Source organism: Myxocyprinus asiaticus, chromosome 39, assembly GCF_019703515.2.
Source record: "Myxocyprinus asiaticus isolate MX2 ecotype Aquarium Trade chromosome 39, UBuf_Myxa_2, whole genome shotgun sequence".
In the NCBI taxonomy this organism is placed as follows: domain Eukaryota; kingdom Metazoa; phylum Chordata; class Actinopteri; order Cypriniformes; family Catostomidae; genus Myxocyprinus; species Myxocyprinus asiaticus.
This window is the reverse complement of record NC_059382.1, coordinates 9,215,001-9,238,213: the sequence shown is the minus strand read 5'-3', so window position 1 is coordinate 9,238,213 and position 23,213 is coordinate 9,215,001. Positions and strand designations below refer to the sequence as shown.

Below are 23,213 nucleotides of genomic sequence, written 5' to 3'. Positions count from 1 at the left end.
CTATAATTTTCTTCTGTGGATTTCTGGGATCCCACCCTGTGCATGAACTGTTAATCTATTCTCCTATTAATTAACACACAAGCTGTGTGAACATGAGCATAGGGAATGAGGAAGTGATGGATGGAAGGGGAAAAAAGGAGCACGTGCCTCTTGAATGATCTTCTGGAGTTCCCTATTCTCGTGCTCCAGTTGGCGTGATTTCTCTTCGTCGTTGTTGTTGGTGGACGAGCCGGTTTTAAGCGTGTCCTGCTGCTCTGACTGCCATTCGCCACGAGTGATCAAACGCCGTATCTGCGGAAATAACAGTTCAAATCTATGAGCCATCATCAGAAAAGGCTACTGAATTAATTAAATATCAGTGAAATTAATTGTTCAAATGGATGATATTGTGTAGAAGAGAATTGGAGTAATAAAGGTTAAAGTCCAGTCAATCTGACGATTTACAAAATAAATCCCAACACGAAGCGGAGAGGTATTGTATCACCCTGAATGTTTTTTTGTAGTTTATTTTTTTGTGATATTGACCAAAATAAATAGACATGAAGCTAGCACAGCTATGTAGGAAATCGGCTGCCTGAAACAACGGTCAGTTATACCGTTTAGCAAAATTGTACTAAAAAATATTTACAACAGAATGCCACAATTAGACCAATCAGAATCAAGTATTTCAGAGAGCTGTGTAATAATAAACTATATTTTGTTCCTGTAGCTTAACTGCTATGGCGCAAGCAATGCCAATGTCATGGGTTCGATTCCTATGGAACACAGCTACTGATACAATGAATAACTTGAATGCAAGGTAAGTTGATTTGTATAAAATCATCTGCCAAATATGTAAATGTTCAACAAAGCATCTATTGCTTATTGAGAACAAAACATAACCTTATAAACTTCTGCAGTGACAAAACGAAACTGTGTCAAGGGAAAGAACCGAAATCAGACCAAATGAGAAATCTGTGGCCCAATAAAGACAAAACCAACACGAATGTAGAAGTGATATAAAGCTCTTGGGGATTATGTGGGTGCACTGACCTTAGGTACAAAAAGCACCACGAGGGTGATGTAGACAGAGAAAATGATGGCCAGGGAGGCAAAAGCAAATGAAGCATCCTGCTGAGAGGAGAGGATCATGGTCACCGGAGCAGTAATCATACACAGAACCTGAAGAAAGAGAAAATAAAGGTTAATAATGTAGTGGTGTCTGAAAATGACTGATTTATTCTAATTTCCTAACTCCAGAGTTTGTAAGTTGTGAACAACCAACATGATCACACAGGAAGTCGGCATGTTGTTTCTGACAGCTCCAGTACTCTAGGATCGGCTACATTATGCAGATTCACCGACAATCACCATCTCCTATCAGACATTTTTGCATTGCCTCATGTGTGTTAACCTTCCCTTGTAACCAGAAACTTGTTGCATGAGCTGCGTGGGTGACCAGAATGAAACCAGGAAGTAATCGCATTTGTAGAATCAGTGATAAGATTTGGTGGGTTTTATTTTCCACTCTAACATTACATTTTTACTCTGCTGATGGTTAGGTTTAGGCTTGGGGTTTGGTTTGGTTTGGTTTGGGGGTTCAGTTTATAAAACATGCATTCCTCTCCACTGTATTACTGCCTGTATAGTTGAAAACTCGCTTCACAACTCGCTTTTGGTGCCCCTCCGTGGACATTACATCCCAAATGGTGCTCACACGTGGCCATACGCCAAACAACACTTACTGCTTTGGCAATGTTTCAAATTTCAGTAGCATTTTAGCTAATGAAAAGTCAACCTACTGTTTCCATTTCACTGTAAGATCAGTCAGGAACTTCTACTGACTTGTTCACACAGCAGCCAAATCCGATCTGTTTCTTTGTTAGAGATGAAATCGGATCTGATAATATCTTAAGTGTCAGCATGATGCCAAGAGACTTTGTTACACAACAATTTAGTTGACATAAAACTGGAAATGTCCATTGTAATGTACGACCAATCATGCATATGCTCTGTCTGACAAACCACTTACGCATTCATTCATGATTAACAAGAAAGCAAATGCAACATAGTGGGGGAAAAAACTACTTTCAAATTCTAATCAGACTTAAATGCTTCTGATTTCAAAACACCTAAAAATGTGGTTTGTAAAGATCAGATTTCATGTTTCATGTTTTTTGCTCAGACTACAAAACATGAAAAGGATTTGATTTGGATTCTGATTTTTGCTTTTACTTTATTGAGATTAGCTTTATAGGGACAGTTACATTAAATGACACTTCTGTAAATGTGCTAGTTTAGTTATTACAGCTAATTTTCAACTGTAAAAAGGCCTTAGTGTACCAGACTGGAATCCCCACTAGAGGACGTAAATTGCCTTTAAGAAAAAGAAAAACAAAACAGTGCTGTGAATGAGAATTGAGAAACAAAGGAGATAGAGATGAGAGAGAGAGGGACAGAGAAAGAGAGAAAATTGTTGATGAAAAAGAGATTGCTCATTTTGGTCAAAACACTTTTAGCAGGCATCAGTGCTGGATGAAGATCTCATATGACAAAGTGGAGAAGTCATATCTGACAAACATAATAGAAAATACTTCGTACTTACCTCCAATTGCCCAAAATGACTCTACAAACAGATAACAGAGGGCAATGAACTGACTGTCATAACTGTGCTGAGTCAAAACAACTTGTCTAGAGCAACCATGCTAGTTTGCTAGTTTAAAAGACCTCTTGAAATTGCTTGAACAACGCAGTTTTCTGAAAAAGGAAGCCGAGGCAGGGCATACAGTATTAAAGGACACATCCCTTTTTATTTGATCGCCAATAGGCTTTAGTTTAAGTCGATGCATTCCTGTTGATGGCCTCAAAGCTAACAGACCAATTTTGATTGCATCTGACTCATAATTTTCATAATGTTGCATCATGGCAAAAAAACAGCTGTTTATTCCTTTGTTTTTGTTTATTAACTCAAGCACACACAAATAGCATCAAAGCGAGGGGTGTTAATTCTGACACGGAGCAGACGTTGTACTGTTCAGGGATTTGATCTTATTAAAATAGCTGTAGGACTGACAAACGCTGAGATCGTGTTCACGTTTCCAGTGAAGTGTTTCTTTTTTCCTCATTAGGGTATTTTAGTCAGAGTTTGAGCAATTGGGTGCAATTATGCAAATCATTCAGCAAAGCACTTGGAGTTATTGCTGGAATCAAACTGTTTGCAAGCAGTCGTGCAATCCAGAGCGCAGCACAGAATGACAGTAATCAACACCTCATTCAAAAAAAGGGCTAAAAAAGGCTCAAACATAAGGCAACATCTCGTCTTTTTCTTTTTCAAAATAGATACACTTAAGGTTAGGATCAGCCTTTATAGTTTGTGTAAAGATTATTTTTATACACTTATTTAGATTAGGTGGGGTAAACACTAGTGTTTAAAGGGATAGTTCACCCAAAAATGAAAAAACTGTCATCATTTATACACCCTCATGTTATTCTAAACTCATATGACTTTCTTCCATGGATCACAAAAGGAGATGCAAGGCATAACATCAAGAACTGACAGCCTGAACCATTTACATTTATTGTATGGAAAAAGATGCAATTAAAGTGAATGGCAAGGCTTACATTTTGACTAAAATTTCATTTTGTGTTTTTATAGAAAAAAGAAAGTCATACAGGTTTGAAACAACATCAAGGTGTGTAAATTAAGACAGAAGTTTTGGGTAATTTTTTGAGTGAACTATCCCTTTAAAGAAAAAGGCTGGTGACACTTAAATACATTTTTACATTATAGTATTTTTACAGTAGAGTAAACAGTCTCATGTGTTTCCCCCATCTGCACTATGCTCTCAGCTACAGTTTGAGTACACTGCTTATATGCAGTGAAAATAGAAACAGCCAGAAGCCACACTTACAGCTACATTGTAGATGGCCATGCCAACCGCTCTATGGTCATTAATCTTCTCTGTGGAGATCGACTTTGTCTCGTAGGCCAGAAAGATCCCCAGCAGCAGCAAAAGTCCCTTGTAGCCATATACCACACCTGAGGGAAACAGTCATTAGTTATAGTCAGTGCTCTTACAGGTTTGAGGTGGTCTAGACTTTTGCCTAATTTAGAACTCATGTAAGTCTGTTTCTTGCAGATATATGTAAAAATTTTGTGTGAGACTTTTGTCTAATGAAATACAAACATTGTAGGCACATTTGCAGAACTCAAAAATAGTGTCCAATACACAAACAAACCGCTCTTTTGAACCAGTTTCCTTTTCCTGTGTAAAATTATATCCAATTTTATAACTTTGTTGCCATGACAACGTGACGCTGTAAATCCTAAAACCTTAAATGGAGCGTAAAAACAACAATTTAACCAAATTTACTGCTCAAATAATACATGAGTTTTATGAGAAGAATGAATGCAAGAGCTATTATACATTTCTGCCTTTAAATCCCAAAAAAATTGGTCCCATTCATTTCCATTGTAAATGCCTTTATTTTTCCGGGTTCAATTCAAGTTAAGCTCAGTTGACAGTACTTGTGGCATAATGTTGATCAACACAAAAAATGTATTTCAACTCGTCCCTCCTTTTCTTTTAAAAAAAGCTCAAATCTGGGTTACAGTGAGGCACTTACAATGGAAGTGAATGTAGCCAATTTTTGAACATTAAAAGACTCACATTTTCAAAAGTGTAGCCACAAGATATAAACAATGTGTGTAAACATGATTTTAGTGTGATAAAATCACTTACTAACTTTTTCTGTGTAAAGTTATAGCCAATTTTACAACTTCATTGCCATTACGACGTAATGTCAACAAACCATAAAACACTAAAACGACTGTAAAATAACGATTTTACATTTTTTACAGATCAAATTATACATGTTTTTTTAACAAAGGCCTTTTATAAAATTATATGCTTCACATTTCTACCTTTAAACCCTCCAAAACTTGGCCCCATTCACTTTCATTGTAAGTGCCTCATTGTAACCTGGATTTTTGCTTTTTTTTTAGGAAAAGGAGCGACAAGTCGAAATAATTTTTGTGGTAATCAATATTATGCCACAAATGTTGTTGATTGAGCTTAACTTGTATTGAACCCGGAATATTCCTTTAAACAGTTTATCTCTTTTTTGAATAACTGTTATGATTCTTACATTAAATTAAGGGGATTTGGAGGGGAAATGTGTTTAATTGTCATGAAAATAATGTCACAATGCAAAAATATTAATGGTCCTAAAAATATAACTTACTATCTCCTCTCCATTTCCACTTCTTTAAAAAGTTTCGAGAAAAATAAATGAAAGAAAAAATTTAAAAGAGGAAAAAAGGAAAAAGTAAGTGAGACACAAGAGATGGACTAATAAGTCACATTAGAGTTTAATCTCATATTGAGTTCAGGGAGTTTTTTCTCTGTAATATTATCTTCCCATACAGTATGAGAGAGTCAGGCTATGAGATCCAGACCTGTGCACTGACCCATATAATTTAATTTTACACTGTGGTGCTCTGATAAGGAACCATAACAAGAGTGAGAGTGCAAGAAAGATATAGTGAGATAGTGAGACAGTGAGACAGAGACAGAAAGAGAGGGGGTGGGGGGGGAGAGTTGATAGAAATGTACATTATATGGAAAAGTGCAAGGAATATAAAATTAATAGGGGAAAGAAACTCTTGAGTATATGACACAAATTATTAATTTAAATTCTATGGACAGATTGCATCAGTGAAGTGTAGCGTGATGAGCAACCCGATATCTAATTAAACTCCTGGATACATATACTGTAAATAAGATTAAAATGTTCTGGACCAAATGTAATGCTTAAATTTAATGAGCTATATGCAGCTGAAAAAAGTTTGAAATAAGCAATAAAATATACATTTGAAAACAAACAGAAAAACAATTTTTAAAAAAAAAAAAAAAAAAAATTATTAGATTTTTGTTTTTCTGAATAAAATGTAAGTGGTGATTGCCTGTACAAAACTTGAAACCACAATGCTAGAGTGTTCTGGGTGGTTGCTATGGTGTTGCAAGGTTGTGATGGGTGGTTGCTTATTGGCCCCAACCAAAAAGAGCCCACCAAGTCTCTACGATTCTGGTCTCTAGATAAGGCATGGGTCTTTTAATGTAAGTGTATGGGATTTATATGTCTGTTTTATCGCCTGCCAGGCAAAATTCTAATTTTATCACTTAGAAAAGTAATAGCACACCTGTCCTCACCTATTTGCATAGTTTGAGGTATGATTCATGTCTGTCACACAAATAGTACAGGATGTTACATGCCAAAGTTTAATACTTAGACTTAGGTGTTTGTTCAAATGCCTTGGCATGCACCACTAATAAGAACCAAGTCATAGAGTTTGTAAAAACTGAAGAGAGAGGAGATAAATACTGGAAACATACCAAGCCATGTGTTCATCTTCTCTGAGCTGCAGTGCTCCAGAAGAGGCTGAATCAACACATCTAGATCTTCTTTAGGAGCCTCTTTTGTGAACTTCTGCTCAGAGGAATAAAGCAGAGAGAGAGAGAGAGAGCGAGAGAGCAGTTGAAAGGACAGAGATTGAGCTTAATGCAGCAGAGCACAGCACTACAATCCTTCACCATTAACACCTTTTTCCATGAGCATGCTCAGCAGAAAATTCCAAAGAATCTTAAAGGAAGCACATCATAAAAGTCACAGTAACAACAACAATAACAATATATATATATATATATATATATATAGTGTGTCACCACACCTCCACAGTGATGTGCAATGGGTCCACAATTTGCCAGATAAGCAGAGAGAGTACATCAATCACCAGCAGAACTGCAACAGTTGCATATAGCTTCCATGGCTCCAAGTGCTGCTAGGACATAACAAGAGCATAATCGTTAGTCAATGATACACATGACTCACAATCAGAGAATAAAAACAAAATGTTTTTCATTTCGGTTCATTCTGAGCAAAAACTAAATTTTTTCGTTCCAGTTCAGAAGTTTCACAGCCTCCTTTCCAAAATGTTACTGGTTAGAACAAAACAAAAGAACGGTTAATAACGTTCTTTTTAAAATGACAGTTGCACTAAAGGGTGGGTGAAATACCAATTGCAGTGTAGCCAGATCTCACAACAGAAAAAACAACCTGGTCTGGAAAAACAAGCCCAAAATAAGCCACTTGCCTCACCAAAATAAGCGAAAATAAGCATTTTTTTTTTTTCCTGTGTGGTGGATTTATCAGCATAAAAATCATAACAAGCAGTTTTTTCTCTCCCATTTTCTCCACAATTTGGAATGCCCAATTGCCAATGCACTCTAAGTCCACGTGGTGGCGTAGTGACTCAATCCGGGTGGTGGAGGATGAATCTGAGTTGCCTCCGTGTCTGAGACCGTCAATCCGCGCATCTTATCACGTGGCTTGTTGAGCGCATTACCGTGGAGACATAGCACGTGTGGGGGCTTTACGCTGTTCTCAGTGGCATCCACGCACAACTCACCACGTGCCCCACCGAGAGCGAGATCCTTATAGCGACCACGAGGAGGTTACCCCATGTGACTATACCATCTCTAGCAACCGGGCCAATTTGGTTGCTTAGGAGACCTGGCTGGAGTCACTCAGCACACCCTGGATTCGAACTTGCGACTCCAGGGGTGGGTGAACATGCAGTTAAATAACAGTTAAGTATAATTTTAATTACAGATCTTCTTCTGAGTCAAAACCCAGCAGCATCAAATCTGTATTAATGCATCATATCTAACAATAATTCAGTAAATACTTGGAAACAACTGAGAAATGTACTTTTGTACTGTGCATGTATATGTAGTAATTATACGTAGTTGTTAAAAAGGCGATTAGGCAAAGAAATGTGTGATGCAGCAGTTTCCTTCACGATCAAAGCACATTTAATTTTTTTCAGGCAACAGCTCTTGTCGTACAATGACAGTTTATAGTGACCACAACTGTCAAGCTCCAAAAAGGACAAGAAACACAAATAAAGCACCATGAAAGTATCATAAAATTAGTCCATATAGACTTATGCACTATATTCCAAGTCTTCTGAAGCCATATTATTGGTTTGTGTTAGGAACTGGTCAAAATGGTTTTGCCAATTACCCTGATTACTCTCTGCATTTAAACACCTTTACCAGCATTTTTACTGACTTATCCAATGTGCACAAGTGTTGTGTGCATCCAAGTTTACGTTTTGGCATCAAAAGCAGGGAATAATCTGATGATTGCAAATCTCTTAAAAATGTGGTTTTCTTTGGTTGTCTGATTTTTATTGATTTTTTTTTGGTAGTTATCAGATTATTGCTGTGCATGTAAATGCACTCACTGAGCACATTTACATGCATGATTTACTTAGAACGATTATGTTTAATAAGCCAACAACATGCGTGGTCATGTAAACACATTTAATGACTTTAAAGGTCATAAACGGTTTAACCTCCTGAGACCCGAGCGCAACCGCTGTGTGCATTTTTAATTTCCATTTTTGATTTGAAACTAGTAGCCCCTAATAAACATGAAAAAAAGTATTGGAGCAAAAAGTTTTCTTAAAAATGTATGTTCTCATATGGGGACAGTGGGACTAAGTTGTGAAATTGTAAATAATACCAAGCTATAGAGAGTCAGATTTTTTGTAATCAGATTGTTTATTATGTTTCCATGAGTGTTGGTTATTCATGTTTCTGAGACGTTACAGACGTTACAGCTGATTTTCTGTAAAGCTGGTTTGGAACAATGTGTATTGGGAAAAGCACAAATAAAAAAATTAATAAAAAACTATACAAATTAAAATTATTTGACTTGATCTGACTTTTATGTTACAATGTTTTTTTCTACTTTGGCAACAAAATCTCATTGTTCTCTCTTTGCACTGTCAAACAAACAAAAACAAAAGTGTTCCCTATCTGTCACTCACTCAACGTTGTGTCGAAGTAGTGACACTAGAGGTCACTCTTGGGTGGTCTTTGATAAAAGGCCAATGAAAATTGGTGAGTGGTATTTGCATGCCACTCCCCCGGACATACAGGTATAAAAGGAGCTGGTATGCATCCACTCATTCAGATTTTCTCTTCGGAGCCGAACGGTCATGCTCACTAAGCTGAATTCCCACGACTGTTCATTCACCTCTGCTGGATCTGACGGCGCATTTCAGCAGCTACTCCCTCCTCTGCACTGGTGCACTGCAGAGAATGCCCCTGGGCGCTTCGGCAGAAATAAGAGTATATTTCTCTAAAAGAGTATATTTTTCTAAAAGAGCGGCACACACGGAACGTCTTTTTAAAGATGCGTCTTTTTAAAGATGCCTTTCCGATTGTGTGTTATTCCTGGTTGCACTCGTTATCTCTCGCCTTCTGACGGTCACAATCACTGTCTTTCATGTCTCGGCACTGCTCACGCGGAGACAGCATTCGTGAATGGTCATGTACTCATTGCGAGGACATGTCCATGGCAACGATGCGGTCGCGGATCACCTTCGTAAGAAAGCAAGCCACCCCAGAGGCTCCCCGCCTCGGTCCTTTTACCCACGGGTATGAGGCCAACGCGGCTAGCACTGGGGGCGATTTGGGGACCCCAATGGGACAGCCTCCGCTGGGTATCCCCCCGCGGCCCTCCCATTCCCCAGCACGCTCGTCTGCCCTGATCATGGCGAGTTTGACCTCTTATTCGGAGCCCGTGAAAGTGATGAGCTCTCAAGCGCAGCATTGGAGAGGGGGCTCGTCCAGTTGGACGCGGAAGCCTCAGCTGGGCTCCTCCCTTCGGGGAAGATTGCCCAGTCACAGGCTGACACGGAGATGACGACATGCTTTCCCGGGCAGCCGCGAGCATCGGCTAGAGTGGAACCTTCCACTCTTCCCTGAACCCTCGCTGCTCGATGATTGGTTCCTGGGCTCGAGGCGCCGCTCAAAGCCATGCCCCGCCCCTGTTCCTTTCTTCCCAGAAGTGCATGAAGAGCTGACAAGGTCGTGGGAGGCACTTTTTTACTGCCCGGTCCCGATCTTTTCAGCTTCCCCGCCCTCACTACCCTTGATGGTCCGCTGCTCTGGAGCTGGTAAGCAGACCTCTCCATCCCCCGGTTGAAGGCCGGGAGGAGAATCTTTTTGTTACCTTTGCATTTAATTGCGCTGCATGCCCAAGTGGCTGCAGTACTCAAGAGTTCAGCAAGAGTGGTTTCCTTGTTCCCTGGGTCACGTATCTGGTGTGCACAGCCGTCATCACGACCACCGTCCACCACTCTATTTGGCAGGTTTGGCACTCCAGTGGCGGTCTCCCGCCCCCGAGTGCCCAGCTGTGGCACAAATCCGCCCCCGATGTGACAGTCTCCACGGGTCACGAGGACAGGCCTCTTCCTCCCCCATCCCAGGCTGTTCCAGGGGTGGTCACAAGGAGCCAGGTAAGTGCTTTGATGTCCCTAGACTCAGCACGGCCACAACATGGTGTGGCACCTCGAGCTCTGCCCCACCGTGAGGCCCCACCTGCCGGTACGTCCGACGATGTTGTCCCTTTGGGCACACAGCTGGCCCCCTGGCATGCGCAAATATGCATTTCCCCCAGTAATCCTACTTGCACAGACCCTGTGCAAGGTCAGGGAGGACGAGGAGCAGGTCGTCCTGGTAGCACCCTACTGGCCCACCCAGACGTGGTTCTCAGACCTCAAGCTCCTCGCGACAGCGAAGGAAGGACCTTCTTTCTAAGGGACGGGGCACCATCTGGTACCCACGACCAGACCTCTGGAATCTCCATGTCTGGCACCTGGACGGGACCTGCGGTGGTAGACACGATCACTCAGGCTAGGGCCCCCTCTACAAGGCACCTGTATGCCTTAAAGTGCCGTCTGTTCGCTAAGTGGTGTTCTTCCCGACGGGAAGACCGCCAGAGATGCGCAGTCGGATCAGTGCTTTCCTTCCTGCAGGAGAGGTTTGAAGGGAAGCTGTCCCCTTCCACCTTGAAGGTGTACATTGCCGCCATAGCAGCACACCACGACGCAGTCGACAGTAAGTCCTTAGGGAAGCACGACCTGATCATCAGGTTCCTAAGAGGCACCAGGAGGCTGAATCCCTCCAGACCGTGCCTTGTTCCCTCACGGGACCTCTCTGTAGTTCTTCAGGGTCGACAGAGAGCCCCCTTTGAGCCTTTGCAGTCAGCCGAGCTTAAGGCACTCTCCTTGAAGACTGCCCTCCTGACTGCACTCACTTCCATCAAGAGCGTAGGAGACCTGCAAGTGTTCTCTGTCAGCGAAACATGCCTGGAGTTCAGTACGTGATCCTGAGACCCCGACCGGGCTATGTGCCCAAGGTTCCCACGACCCCTTTTAGGGATCAGGTGGTGAACCTGCAAGCGCTGCCCTAGGAGGAGACAGACCCAGTCCTGTCGTTGCTGTGTCTGGTGCACGCTTTACACATCTATTTGGATCACACACAGAGCTTTAGCATTTCTGAGCGGCTCTTTGTCTGCTTTGGTGCACAGCAGAAAGGAAGCGCTGTCTCCAAGCAGAGGATAGCCCACTGGCTCATTGATGCCATAACTATGGCATATCACGTCCAGGACATGCCGCCCCCGGTAGGGCTATGAGCCCATTTTACCAGGGATGTAGCGGGGGGTCTACCAGGGGTCTACCTCCTGGGCCCTGGCAAGGGGTGCCTCTCTAACAGACATTTGCAGAGCAGCAGGCTGGGCAACACCCAACACCTTTGCAAGGTTCTACAACCTCCGGGTGGAACCGGTTTCGTCCCAGGTAGCGGCACGCAATACAAGCGGATAAGCCCGGGATACCCGGCCGGGTGTATTGCTTGCATATAGCGCCTTCCACCTCCTTTTGAGCTGAAGACATGCGCCATTAATTCCCAGTAGTGTTCACAAACTTTGTTCCTCTGAGCCCTGTGGCAGTTGAGTATTTGGAGAGACTCGCTGCCGGCCCAGTACACGTGCTAACTAAGAGTCCTGTTCTGGGGTAGGTGCTCCGCATGTGGCGGTTCCCTGTAAGGCTAACCCATGCGATGTATATCTTCCGCTAATTCGTTTCCCTGTTGGCAAACTGTGTCTTCCTTGGGCAGAACCCCTCTGCCCCAGTCTCCATGTTTGTAGTAACTCCTCCCCCGTTGGGTAGGATCTACCTTGAAGACACTCCACATGGTCGGAAAGACCATGTGACGTATTTTTCCACTTAAATATCCCCCCCTCACTTTGGGCGAGGTGTGGTCTCCGCGGTGTCTTCCCCTTGGGAGGGACACCCCCCAACTAGACCTGGCGGCCCAGTCGGATAATCCCCCTTCTTTTTTAGGGAGTGGAAAAAAAGAAGGGGAAAAGAAGCCACGACTGGGTTAGCCTGTCTCTATCTTTTGGGTAGTCGACTTGTCCCCAAAGGGCCGTTCGACACTCATAACTATGTTGGGGGAGGTTATGTGTCGACCTGGGGTGCTGGCTATGAGGCACACAGTGGTCTGTCCACCACACACTGCCAGTTCAGGTAACACAGTTCAGCCAGTTGTGGCGTTTCGTATAGGGACCCCTAGTGTCACTATATCGACACAACGTCGAGTGAGTGACAGATAGGGAACGTCATGGTTACTTGTGTAACCTCCGTTCCCTGATGGAGGGAACGAGACATTGTGTCCCTCCTGCCACAACGCTGAACTACCCGCTGAAATGTCCAGACCTTGTCTCAGCTCCTCAGCATAAAACCTGAATGAGTGGTTGCATACCAGCTCCTTTTATACCCGTATGTCCGGGGGAGTGGCATGCAAATACCACTCGCCAATTTGCATTGGACTTTTATCAAAGACCAGAGGTGTCTCGGGCTCCCAAGAGTGACCCCTAGTGTCACTACATCGACACAACGTCTCATTCCCTCCATCAGGGAATGGAGGTTACACAAGTAACCATGACCTTAGCCAGTACTGAAACATTTTACCAATCAGAAATTAGTATGATTAATTGTGATTCAAAGTAATGGTCAGCATCGTCCAATCACTGCCAACCATGTTAAAATCAAATTAAGCATTATAATTCTGAATATATGTCTGCCAACCATGTTGAGTGGTCCAAACATCATCTGCAACCTGAAACTGAACTTTTGGTCAAATGTTTGGAGTGAATGCACTTGGCTGCACAGGAAAGCTATAGGATGCTCCCTTTCTCCCTATTTAGTGAATGGCTCAACCTCCAGTGTGCTGTCTGTCTGCACTGGTCTCAGAACAGTTCGAAATGCACTTTATTTTCATCCTAACTCCATATAAAGCCTCTGAAAGCAACATTTTTCTGCTTTTGGATGAACCCATTGATTTTCAATGTAATAATGCATAGTGAATATAGGATTTCTTAGGGAAAAATAGCCCTGTAGTCCACGTCAGTGGTTGCTGTGTTTAACCCTTTTCTAAGAGTGTCCTAAACTGACATCAGTTGCGTAACGCAAAGAAGACAAAACACACAGTCCACGCAGAAGGACGCAGGGTCGCACGAGGATAAGCATAAACCGATCATCATACGTTGATTTTTGCCCATTATATTACCCTGATTTCTCATTGCACATAAACACCTTTACCATTGTTCTTATCTAATTATCTGATGTGCGCATGCCTGTTAACATCTGATGTCATAACTCGATTATTTAGGATGTCATGTAAACACAATCTTTGGAATAAGCTGATTTTTGGTAGTTATCAGCGTATTAGTGTGCATAAATGCACTCACTGATAATTTTGCAATTTGCCCGCGATCACATCCAGAGATCCGAAATCCTGCTTTGTTCAGTTACTACACACACAACAACAAATATGGCATGCGCCTTATTTAAACCTGGACACAGATGGGGCTAAACTTGAGCTTCAGCAGAAGGGAAGATTATCAGAGAAAAACAAATACAATTTTGGTCTGTTCTTCAGAAAAAGCTATTAAATGGCTTCAGAATATCATATGGACTACTTTTCCGTTTTTTCCATAAAAAAAAAAAAATAGTCACTATAAACTCAACAGTTTAAACAAAACTGTATAACAAGAATTGCATACATTTTTTCTACTTTTGTTTTCCATGGAAAAAATAACAGCATTAAGGAACAAAATGAAAGCGAGTAAAATAGGACAAAACTTCCTTTTTGGGGCGAACTATCCCTTTAAACATGATGAAAGTCATGTGTTACAAATGTGAAGTTATTTTCAGTTCTATTCCATCTATTAATATGTGGCCGCGAACTCCCTCTAGGCCATCAGACTGGGAAAATGGGATAGAATTGAGCTTTGCACTGCACTTCCTTCTCTCTCTCTCTCTCCCTCAATAACTGGCAAGGCGTGAAATGACCCGAGCGCCCACGGTTTCCACCACATTCTGCCTGAGTAACAAACTTTCTTCAAGTGCTGTTGAACCACTTAGGCAAATTGCCCCATTACGGACATCAGGAGAGTTGAAAGTCATCCCAAACGCAAGGCATCTGAATAATAACACATCCCGAAGGTCAGATTTCTGTTAAAGAAGTTTAATGCTCATCCATATTCATAGATATTACATAGTTGGGGTAATCTGGTCGTGGTTTGATGAGGTCTTAGGGTTTCTCTAATACCGTGTCTTGTTGCTTTAAGACATGGTATCAGAGCGAACAAGTGTCACGATGCTAGTAGTGTGCCTGTACGATGTGTGTGTGTGTGTGTGTGTGTGTGTGTGTGTGTGTGTGTGTGTTTGAGTTGTGTAGTGGTGAAATGGACAGAACTTCTCAGAGCTAGAATTTGAGAGAGAGAGAGAGAGAGGTAGTGTTCCTGTCATTGACAAAAAGAAAAAGAAAAAAGAAGACTAACATAATTGGAAATACTGAAACTAAACTGAAATACAATTCCATTAATCAAAAACTAACTAAAATAAAAATGACCACAAATTAATTGTAGGGTTTTGTTTTTAATACTTAGTCTATTTAAAATAATAATAATAATAATAATAATAATAATAATAATAATAATAATAATAATAATAATCTTTAACCTTTACAACCCACCTTCAGTTGAACTGAAATTGAAAACACACACACAAAAATTTTATTTAGTCTATTTTTATGATTTACACATTTAAATTTCAAAACAAAATTCAATCAAATTTAAGTGTAATTTTGAACAAAATTAAATGAATAAAACAAAATATTTGGGATTTCTTTTTTTTTTTGTTTGTTTTTTTTTTTTTTGTTAAAGATTACTCAATTCATTTGATGGAATTTTGATATGAAATTAAAATGCGTACATCGTAAATTTATTTTTGAGTATAGATAGCGATTATACTAGATGATCCTGAGAAGTAGAATGGTGATAAACATATTTAAATAATGTTCATTAACACATTAACTTCTATCTCAAATACTAAAAGTAAAATAAAAACTAAATGTACTGAAAAACTAAAACTAGACTAAAACTAAAAACACAGAATTTTTTTTAATTCAGAACTATAGTAACCCTGGAAGGATCTGTGATATAAGACTCTTCTCTATTTCATGCTGAGAAACTTCATCTAATAATGTAGAGTCAGCAATGTGTGATTCTTTAATATGCAGTAGATATGCAGCTCTGCCGTGTTTTTCATCTGCAGATCCTGAGATCATTAAAAAATTCTGCAGAAAAATTCTAACACAAAGTTAGCCATTGGTTGAGCCAATGTTGCTGTGAAAGGATCGTCAAGATGCCCACATGTTTTGACAGCAGAACAGAGCCACAGTGTTCACACATTTTGGGGGAATAAACCTCCCAATGACTTATTTATAGCTGACTCTGCATATTAAGCTGGGATAGTATTTCCAAAAAATTACACACATCACCTTTAAACAAATGTATTTATTTTCTATCCATTACTTAAGGCTTAATTCCAAAAAAAAAAATGAAAATTCTGTCATCATTTAACACGTATGACTTTCTTTCTTCCGTCGATATTCCAGGTCTTCTGAAGCCAGACTGAAATGTAAGTTGTTATTCACTGAAAATCTTCTACTCTAAACTTCTCTTTTTGTATTTCACTGATAAAAGAAATTCACAGGGGTTTGAAACGACATGAGGGTGATTATTTTTGGGTGAACTATACCTTCAAATGCAAATGCACACACGTTTACCCATTCAAAAGTAATTTACCTTCCTTTTCTCTTTCTTCTCAACTTTCTTGGTGAAGACAGTGTGAACCCACCAGATCTTGGTAAACATGCTGCCATAGGCTAAACTGAAGCCGAGACCTAGTAGCCACAGGCGAAACTGAGAGAACAAAAGAGAGAGTTCATTTGAGAGCTCATGAGCAAAGCAGCAGTTGTATTGCTACAGTTACAACAAATCATCTAAGGTGCAGAAAGGTTATGGCTGAATGTTAGCAAAGGAAGACAGAAAATGAGAGAAAACAGCAATAAACGCTACCTGACACACAACAGGGAATTGTGATCTATGGACATGAAGTCCGTCGATGCCCAGGGGAAAGACAGCAGCCAACGACAGTACACAACCCACTGCGGTCATATTGTTCAGATAGGGCTGAGAGTTCTGAATGTACCTGTTCATGGGGTTAGAGTGTTCAATTACAGAACCGGTATATTACTGTCTTGCTAAAAAAGCTTCAGAACTTGTTCTGCTGGGATGAAATATTGTTTTGTTACAGGCTTGGGAGCATTTAAAGGCATTACATGACGAAAAATAAAAGGATCCAATGTCTTATAAAAACATACACCGATCAGCCACAACATTAAACCCACCTGCCTAATATTGTGTAGGTCCCCCTCGTGCCACCAAAACAGCGCCAACCCGCATCTCAGAATAGCATTTTGAGATACTATTCTTCTCTGCTATTTTTCTCACCACAATTGTACAGAGCGGTTATCTGAGTTACCGTAGACTTTGTCAGTTTGAACCAGTCTGGCCATTCCCTCGAGCCTCTCAGGGCCCCGACTTCCCATTGACTTTGCCCTGTTCCCATGCTCCACGCCCTGTCTCACCAGGTCATGCCCCACGCCTTGTCTCGTCACGCCCCACGCCCTGTCTCGCCAGGCCAAAAAAAATTCTTGTTGCACTCTGTCTTGACTAGTACTTTTGTGATGCAATTGAAACTTTGTAATGCAGCACTTTTCGTGTTACTGTCTCCTTAAGATGAATCGCTTCTGGTGTATCCTTCCTCATTTTGTAATTCGATTTGGATAACAACGTTTGCTAAATGAATAAATGTAAATGTAAATTCATATCAGCCATGTAACAAGTTTCACCTCTTAAATTGATAAATTTGATAAGATGATTGTAGTACAATACAAACATTAATATTAGATAAAACACTTGAATAATCCCTTAATACCATAATATAATGGTAACTGGTGGTGGTTGATGTAAAAGCGCTTTGAGTGTAAAATTAATTAATCAAAAATGTGTAAATGCGAGTGTTGTTTATCTTTATCAAAGCCAGTACTATTTCGGTTTTAAATGTTAACTCGAATAAAAATAATGTCAACATGAAAATAGCATGACTCCGGCTCTGAATATGACCCTGTCATGATCACACATAGGCAATGTCCAGGTAGGCTCAAACATTGATCCGGGCAGAAAAGCAGTGCCAAAACAACTCACGTAAAGTGTTCTTCTGCAAATTGCTTGCAATTTTAAGTTTTAACCACAGATGCCGCTAGAGAGCACAAATTTCCGTAGTGCAGCTTTAATCCAAATTTTCATCTTGTTATACCACAAAAATATCTTAACATCCATAAAATAAAATACAATTTCCTTTAGATGCAAAAATGTGTAATATTTTAAGACTTGATCTCAGAGAATATACATTGAATTAAGGCACTTTTTCTACCCTATTGATGATATCTAACAAAGCATGAGTTTTTTTTTTTCTTGTTTAAGATGCTTAGAACAAGAAAAAATTTTTTTATTTGATTTATTCTTTATTAATCTATTTTAAAATAAATAATTTTTATTTATTTAATTAATGGTGCTATCCCTTTAAAGTGCAAAGATAAGCGTATTCACAACCAACAGCTCCCAATACTTGAATCTTAAGAGGTGATATGCCATAGTTAAACAATTTCAAATGGTCAGGAACTAACATCACTGCTTTCCTATGCCCTGACACTGCACTATACTGAACTAAAGATAATTATCAACATTTAACTATAAGATTTTATACTGTTACAACACAGTACTCAAGAGCAATTGCATATGAAATCCTTTTTAAAACACAGGATACTGACCTGACGCTGCTGTTGTATATGTTGAACGAAAGGCAACCTATGCCTAGAAGTATTCCCAGACCGGCAAAGACAGACACAGACACAAAGAGCTTCTGGGAAAGATAACGGAACTCCTCAATAACCTTGGTCTGATCTGCCGGAGGACCGAGGCCTGTCAAGAAAAGAGAAATCGTTCAGGAAATATCCAAGGAACCAAAAGTCCAAGCAGAAAGGCAGATCAGAGTGTAAAGATCACAGCGCAGTGACGTCAGACATGTGAACACAAGCAAAAAAAAGAGATTGACTTTATAGTTATAAAAACAAAAACAAAGAAATGATAGCTTGAAGAACAACAGAGAAGTATTCAAGCTCAGTTCTGAGAGTCATTAGCTACATATGCGCTGTCAGATCTCAGAACCACATGGCTAGGATAGAATACTAATGGACATTTTTTTGACAGTCAATTTTAAATTAAATGAGGCTATAATGGGTTGGTCTGACACATCAAGTATCTGGTCTGAAAGTGTAGGGAGCTCACAATGCTCACAGATTCACAGACTTTTTTCACATTTTCTGCATTTATTTTAAGAGAAAATCTTCTGAATTCTGTGGAGCAGATTTAATGAATGACGGGCGTTCTAATTCCGTGGAAAAAATACTAAGCTTACACTATGTTGAATTCAGCGGGTGCAGATTCCATATGGGGCTGCACGTTAGAAGAGAGAAGAAAAGCTTGCAAGAACTCCAATATTTATCGAAACAGCAATGTTTTGGTCATGCAACCTTCCTCAGAAAATGCCTGCAAATATTTGATCCAAACATTTCGGTTTTCATCTCTAACAATGGAAATGTTGCTACTGGGAACCATTTTGTATATGTGGAGGACTTTTAATGATGACATCTGGTATGCAGACATTTGGAAGACGCTAGGAAATCTTCAGGCACTCTAGTAGAACACTAGAAAATCTCAATAAAAATTTTTTCACACTCTATTTTTTTTATTTTTATTTGTCTACTAACAATGTCCAACAGTGTATGTACATGTACATGAGATTTGTCATTTTAGTCATTTTTTCTGAAAGTCATGAAAATCCCACCACAGTGTTATTTCCACCGCATCTCAAATGCTGTGTTGTTTAATAGAATTCCATGGTGCATATGATGGAAATGACATTTTTAATGTTTTTGAAATAAAATGGCTTACTTCTTTGTCTTGCTAAGGCTAATTTCATAGCTAACATTTTATGTATCCTAAATTAAATTGGCAAAATTACAGCTTGACTGAACATTGATTTTTCTTTGTTTTCTTCAAATATCACTCATCTCTTCATTTCATGCATGCTCATCACTGACAATTTTGTCGACTTGGTTACCAAGAACGCTAACTTTTAAATGAAAAATTCTTGGGGGCAGAATAGTTTGGTGTGCTGGAAATGATGCCACAACTTTGGGACAGCCATATAAATTAAAAAAAATAAATAAATAAAAACATTTTTTTATATCAATTATTTTTACACAATACATATTAAAATGGATTATGTTTATTGCACTCTTTGTTTTAGATTATAAAAGTTTGAACCATGTAATAATTTGTATTTTTATAATGGATTTTCACAGTTTAATATTGAAAGTCAGGGTCTGCGACAGGCTAAAACAGTACAAATCTATTCATAAAAGGCATTTGATTAGTACCAAAATACATGATGAAGGCAAGGTAATAAGTTTCAATGTGACCTTCATAAAACAACATGAAAAAATAATTGAAATCTGTTTGTTTGGATAAAAATCAAACCTTGGGACAAGTGCCCGGAGCTAAAAAAATAAATAAATAAAAACAAAATAAAAAAAATTATGAATTTACACCTTACTGCAAAAAAACAATCATTTACTTTGTCTTGTTTTCCTAAAAACAAAGCATCTAAACATCCTGGCAATTAAAAAAAAAAAAAAATTATAATTATGTTTAAACCTCAATAAATGTACAAGTCAAGACTTAATTCAAGATACAGTATATTCTCTGAAAACAAGTTTTAAATATCTTATGGAATTTTGCTTGTCAATTAAATCAATCTTGTTTAAAGGATGTTTAGATAATTTTACTGGAAAACAAGACAAAAAAACCTGATTAAGAAAAAAGTATATTTGCAATTTGCTGAACAATCGGAGCTGTAAATCACTATAACTATGACCAAAAACAAGATCAGTGAAAAGAAAAGTTGCAGATTTGATGGCTACCCAATACATGTAAAGCTTTATGAATGACAGCGACTAAGCAGAATCAAATGCTAAGCAATAGTTACAAAGAAATCACCGCTGGCTAAATACTACCTATCTTTCAAACACTTGCCTTCATGCTTTTAAAAGAAGGGCTAGACTGAGCTGGTATGTCTGTCAGGGGTGGTCAGGTCATTATAGAGATCTGATTGTGAGGGACACGTATCCCTGAGAGACAGCTGACACTTGGGTCCATCAAAGTGACATGATGGGTTTGTTGATACTTTTCAGAATGTCAGGACAGTGATGGGTCAGGAGGGATGACATTTGCTATTGCAATGTGGCAGCGATGCTGTGAAAAAACAAATGTGTGTGTATGTGTGTGTGTGTGTGTGTGTGTGTGTGTGTGTGTGTGTGTGTGTAATAAAGTAAGAATGTTATAAAGCTGTGTCCTATTAGTTGATGCATTCTCACAGTACATGGTCCTCCGTCCTTGATCTAAGGATCAGGACATGGAGTTGCTATGGAGACCTGCCTTAACAACAGTTTCCACAGCAATTTGGAGGAGAAAGTCATGCTCAAGTGGTTGGCAGGAGCTACCAAGAGACCGGTGAAAAGCAAGGGCACTGCCATATATTTCAAACAGGCATAAGAACACGAGTTATGACCCGATTTTATGATTTATTTGTTTTAAAGGTCACATTTTTATTTTTATTAAAATTATTTAAAAACACACAGTTGCTTGAGAATGTCACCCGAAAATGCAATATTAATTCTAAACGAATCTCTCCACTGAGAACCCAAGGGTCCCCTTGAGGCTCTGGGTTATTTCAGAAGAACATCTGCTTCTTTTGCTATTATCAATGGGGGAAAAAAATGGCAAGCAATGTCATTGGCCCTATGCTCTGGTTTTCTCCGTTGGGGAGAGAGGATGCAGTGACTAAATAGGTCATAACTCAGAAGAATTCCCATTTTCTGAAAATAGCCGTGATTGGCTGTGAAAAATGTTATTCGCAACAGGGGGTAAAAAATTATTATAGAACTGCTGGGTGAAATGTAAATAAACATTTATAGAGATTTTAGATTTAGATTTTATATATCAAATGCTTTTGGGACTTTTTGACTTTTATTAGATAGTAAAGTGAGTAGTGTTTTTGTGAAACATTCCATTCTTAATCAATATCTTTGTCTCATTTTTCAGTAAAAACAACTAAACATTCATAAAAAAAGATGAAATGACTCAAGAAGCACTTTTTTTGGAGTGTGAGTGAACAGACAAAAAGACCAAATTTACTTATTACAAAAAAATATGTCCATTTTATAATAACCCTATACTGATCATATTGACTTATCCACTAAATGCATGAATAATGCAGTTTTTACTATTTAATAAACAGCTAAATATTTAATTATTGTAATTTAAATAAAATATTTTATATAATTAAAATGTAATGACAGTAAACATATGTCCTATCTGCTTAAAGCTGATGTAAATTTCTCAGTGTTAAAATGTTTTATTCTATCCCAGCTTAATATACAGAGAAAACTACTGTATAAGTCATTCAGAGGTTCATTTTCTCGAAAACTGTAAACCCTTTGTCTCTGTGGCATTATAAAATGAATGTGTGTTTTAAGAGCTACTTGCTTAGACTGCTCCAACAACATTACTCAACCAAATGTGAGTTGTGGGTGAGACTATCTGACGGTTCAAACAACAGTAGATGAGGGGCATATTAGGAAAGCTGTTTTTGAAAACATTGCTTACTTTTGCAATTCCGTTCGGTGGTGCTAGTGTCACAGAAATTACATACTTCAGCTTTAAGTTTTACCATAAATACATTTTGGAAATGACAAGCTTTAAATGTACCTTCAGTCTACCTAAAATCTAATCTAGTGTATTCACCAGGCAAACCATGGTGCTAACAACGCCAAGGTCATATGTTAAATTCCCAAGGAACACATATACTGACAAAATGTATACCCTGACTTTGGATAAAGCATCTGCCAGATCAATAAAGATAAGTTGCACTCAGTAATTTTTTCCTCATTAAAAATAGTTTTACACATACAGAAATAAATAGTAATATTATAAAGGCTTTTTTTTTTTCTACATAGAGAGAGTCCCCTCATGGGGGCTGACATGTTATGATCACATAACCAGCCAAATACTGCTTACTTAATCTCAGTAACTGCCCTGTTTTGGACATTTTCACTCATAAATGTAATCAATCATAGCTTACTGTGAATAGTTAATTTCTATGGCAACGGTAAATGAAAACTATTGTGTTTGAAAGATGCTGCGTCCATGCCCCTATAAGTCAGTTTAAGTCCAAGATGACATAAACAATCAATTACTGAATGGACTTTTAATTGGTCCTAAATTAGAAGTACAAAAAATAGCAAGCTTATGATTTAATAATTTAACAATCAGCCATTGAAAGGTACATTTCGGTTGAGCACTAATGTCTGAAATCTTTAGTAATCACAGACTTTTACCATACTTTTTCCTGTAAAACTTGACTGCAGCATTGATCTTCACCTTGTAGCCATTCAAAAAATAAACCGTAGTGAAGCATGAGGTAATTACTCTTCTAATGTAGGGCAGCGCTGCTTTATTATGGTCACGCTGACGGAATCCACTCAATGGGATCACAGCATAAGGAATTGATTAGAGCCTAAATCAAGAATGACTCATAGAAGAAGACTGGGCAAGTCCACCAAATGATCGGCTCTGTATCTCCTGGGTAAAATGATACAGGATTTTGGTGGTGGTTATTCTATTCCCATTTCTTGGCAGAAAACCAATTTGTAGGATAATAGGGAAGGCACTGTTTGGTGATATGCTTTTGTAAATCTTTGTCTGGAATAGTATTCAGGCAC

The 23,213-nt window shown here is 39.1% G+C and overlaps 1 protein-coding gene across 1 annotated transcript in view; it reads right to left on the bottom strand.

Moving 5' to 3' along the window:
• The window catches only part of LOC127430170 (gamma-aminobutyric acid type B receptor subunit 1-like), a 70,798-nt gene that overhangs the window by 5,474 nt on the left and 42,111 nt on the right, over window positions 1-23,213 (bottom strand). Inside the window, exons 16-23 of the mRNA XM_051679728.1 lie at window positions 18,141-18,291; window positions 16,324-16,456; window positions 16,051-16,167; window positions 6,710-6,817; window positions 6,375-6,468; window positions 3,891-4,018; window positions 1,033-1,161; window positions 148-291 (exon numbers count right to left, since the gene is read on the bottom strand). Of these exons, the coding sequence (XP_051535688.1) occupies window positions 148-291; window positions 1,033-1,161; window positions 3,891-4,018; window positions 6,375-6,468; window positions 6,710-6,817; window positions 16,051-16,167; window positions 16,324-16,456; window positions 18,141-18,291 (1,004 nt within the window). The remainder of the gene's footprint in view (window positions 1-147; window positions 292-1,032; window positions 1,162-3,890; window positions 4,019-6,374; window positions 6,469-6,709; window positions 6,818-16,050; window positions 16,168-16,323; window positions 16,457-18,140; window positions 18,292-23,213) is intronic.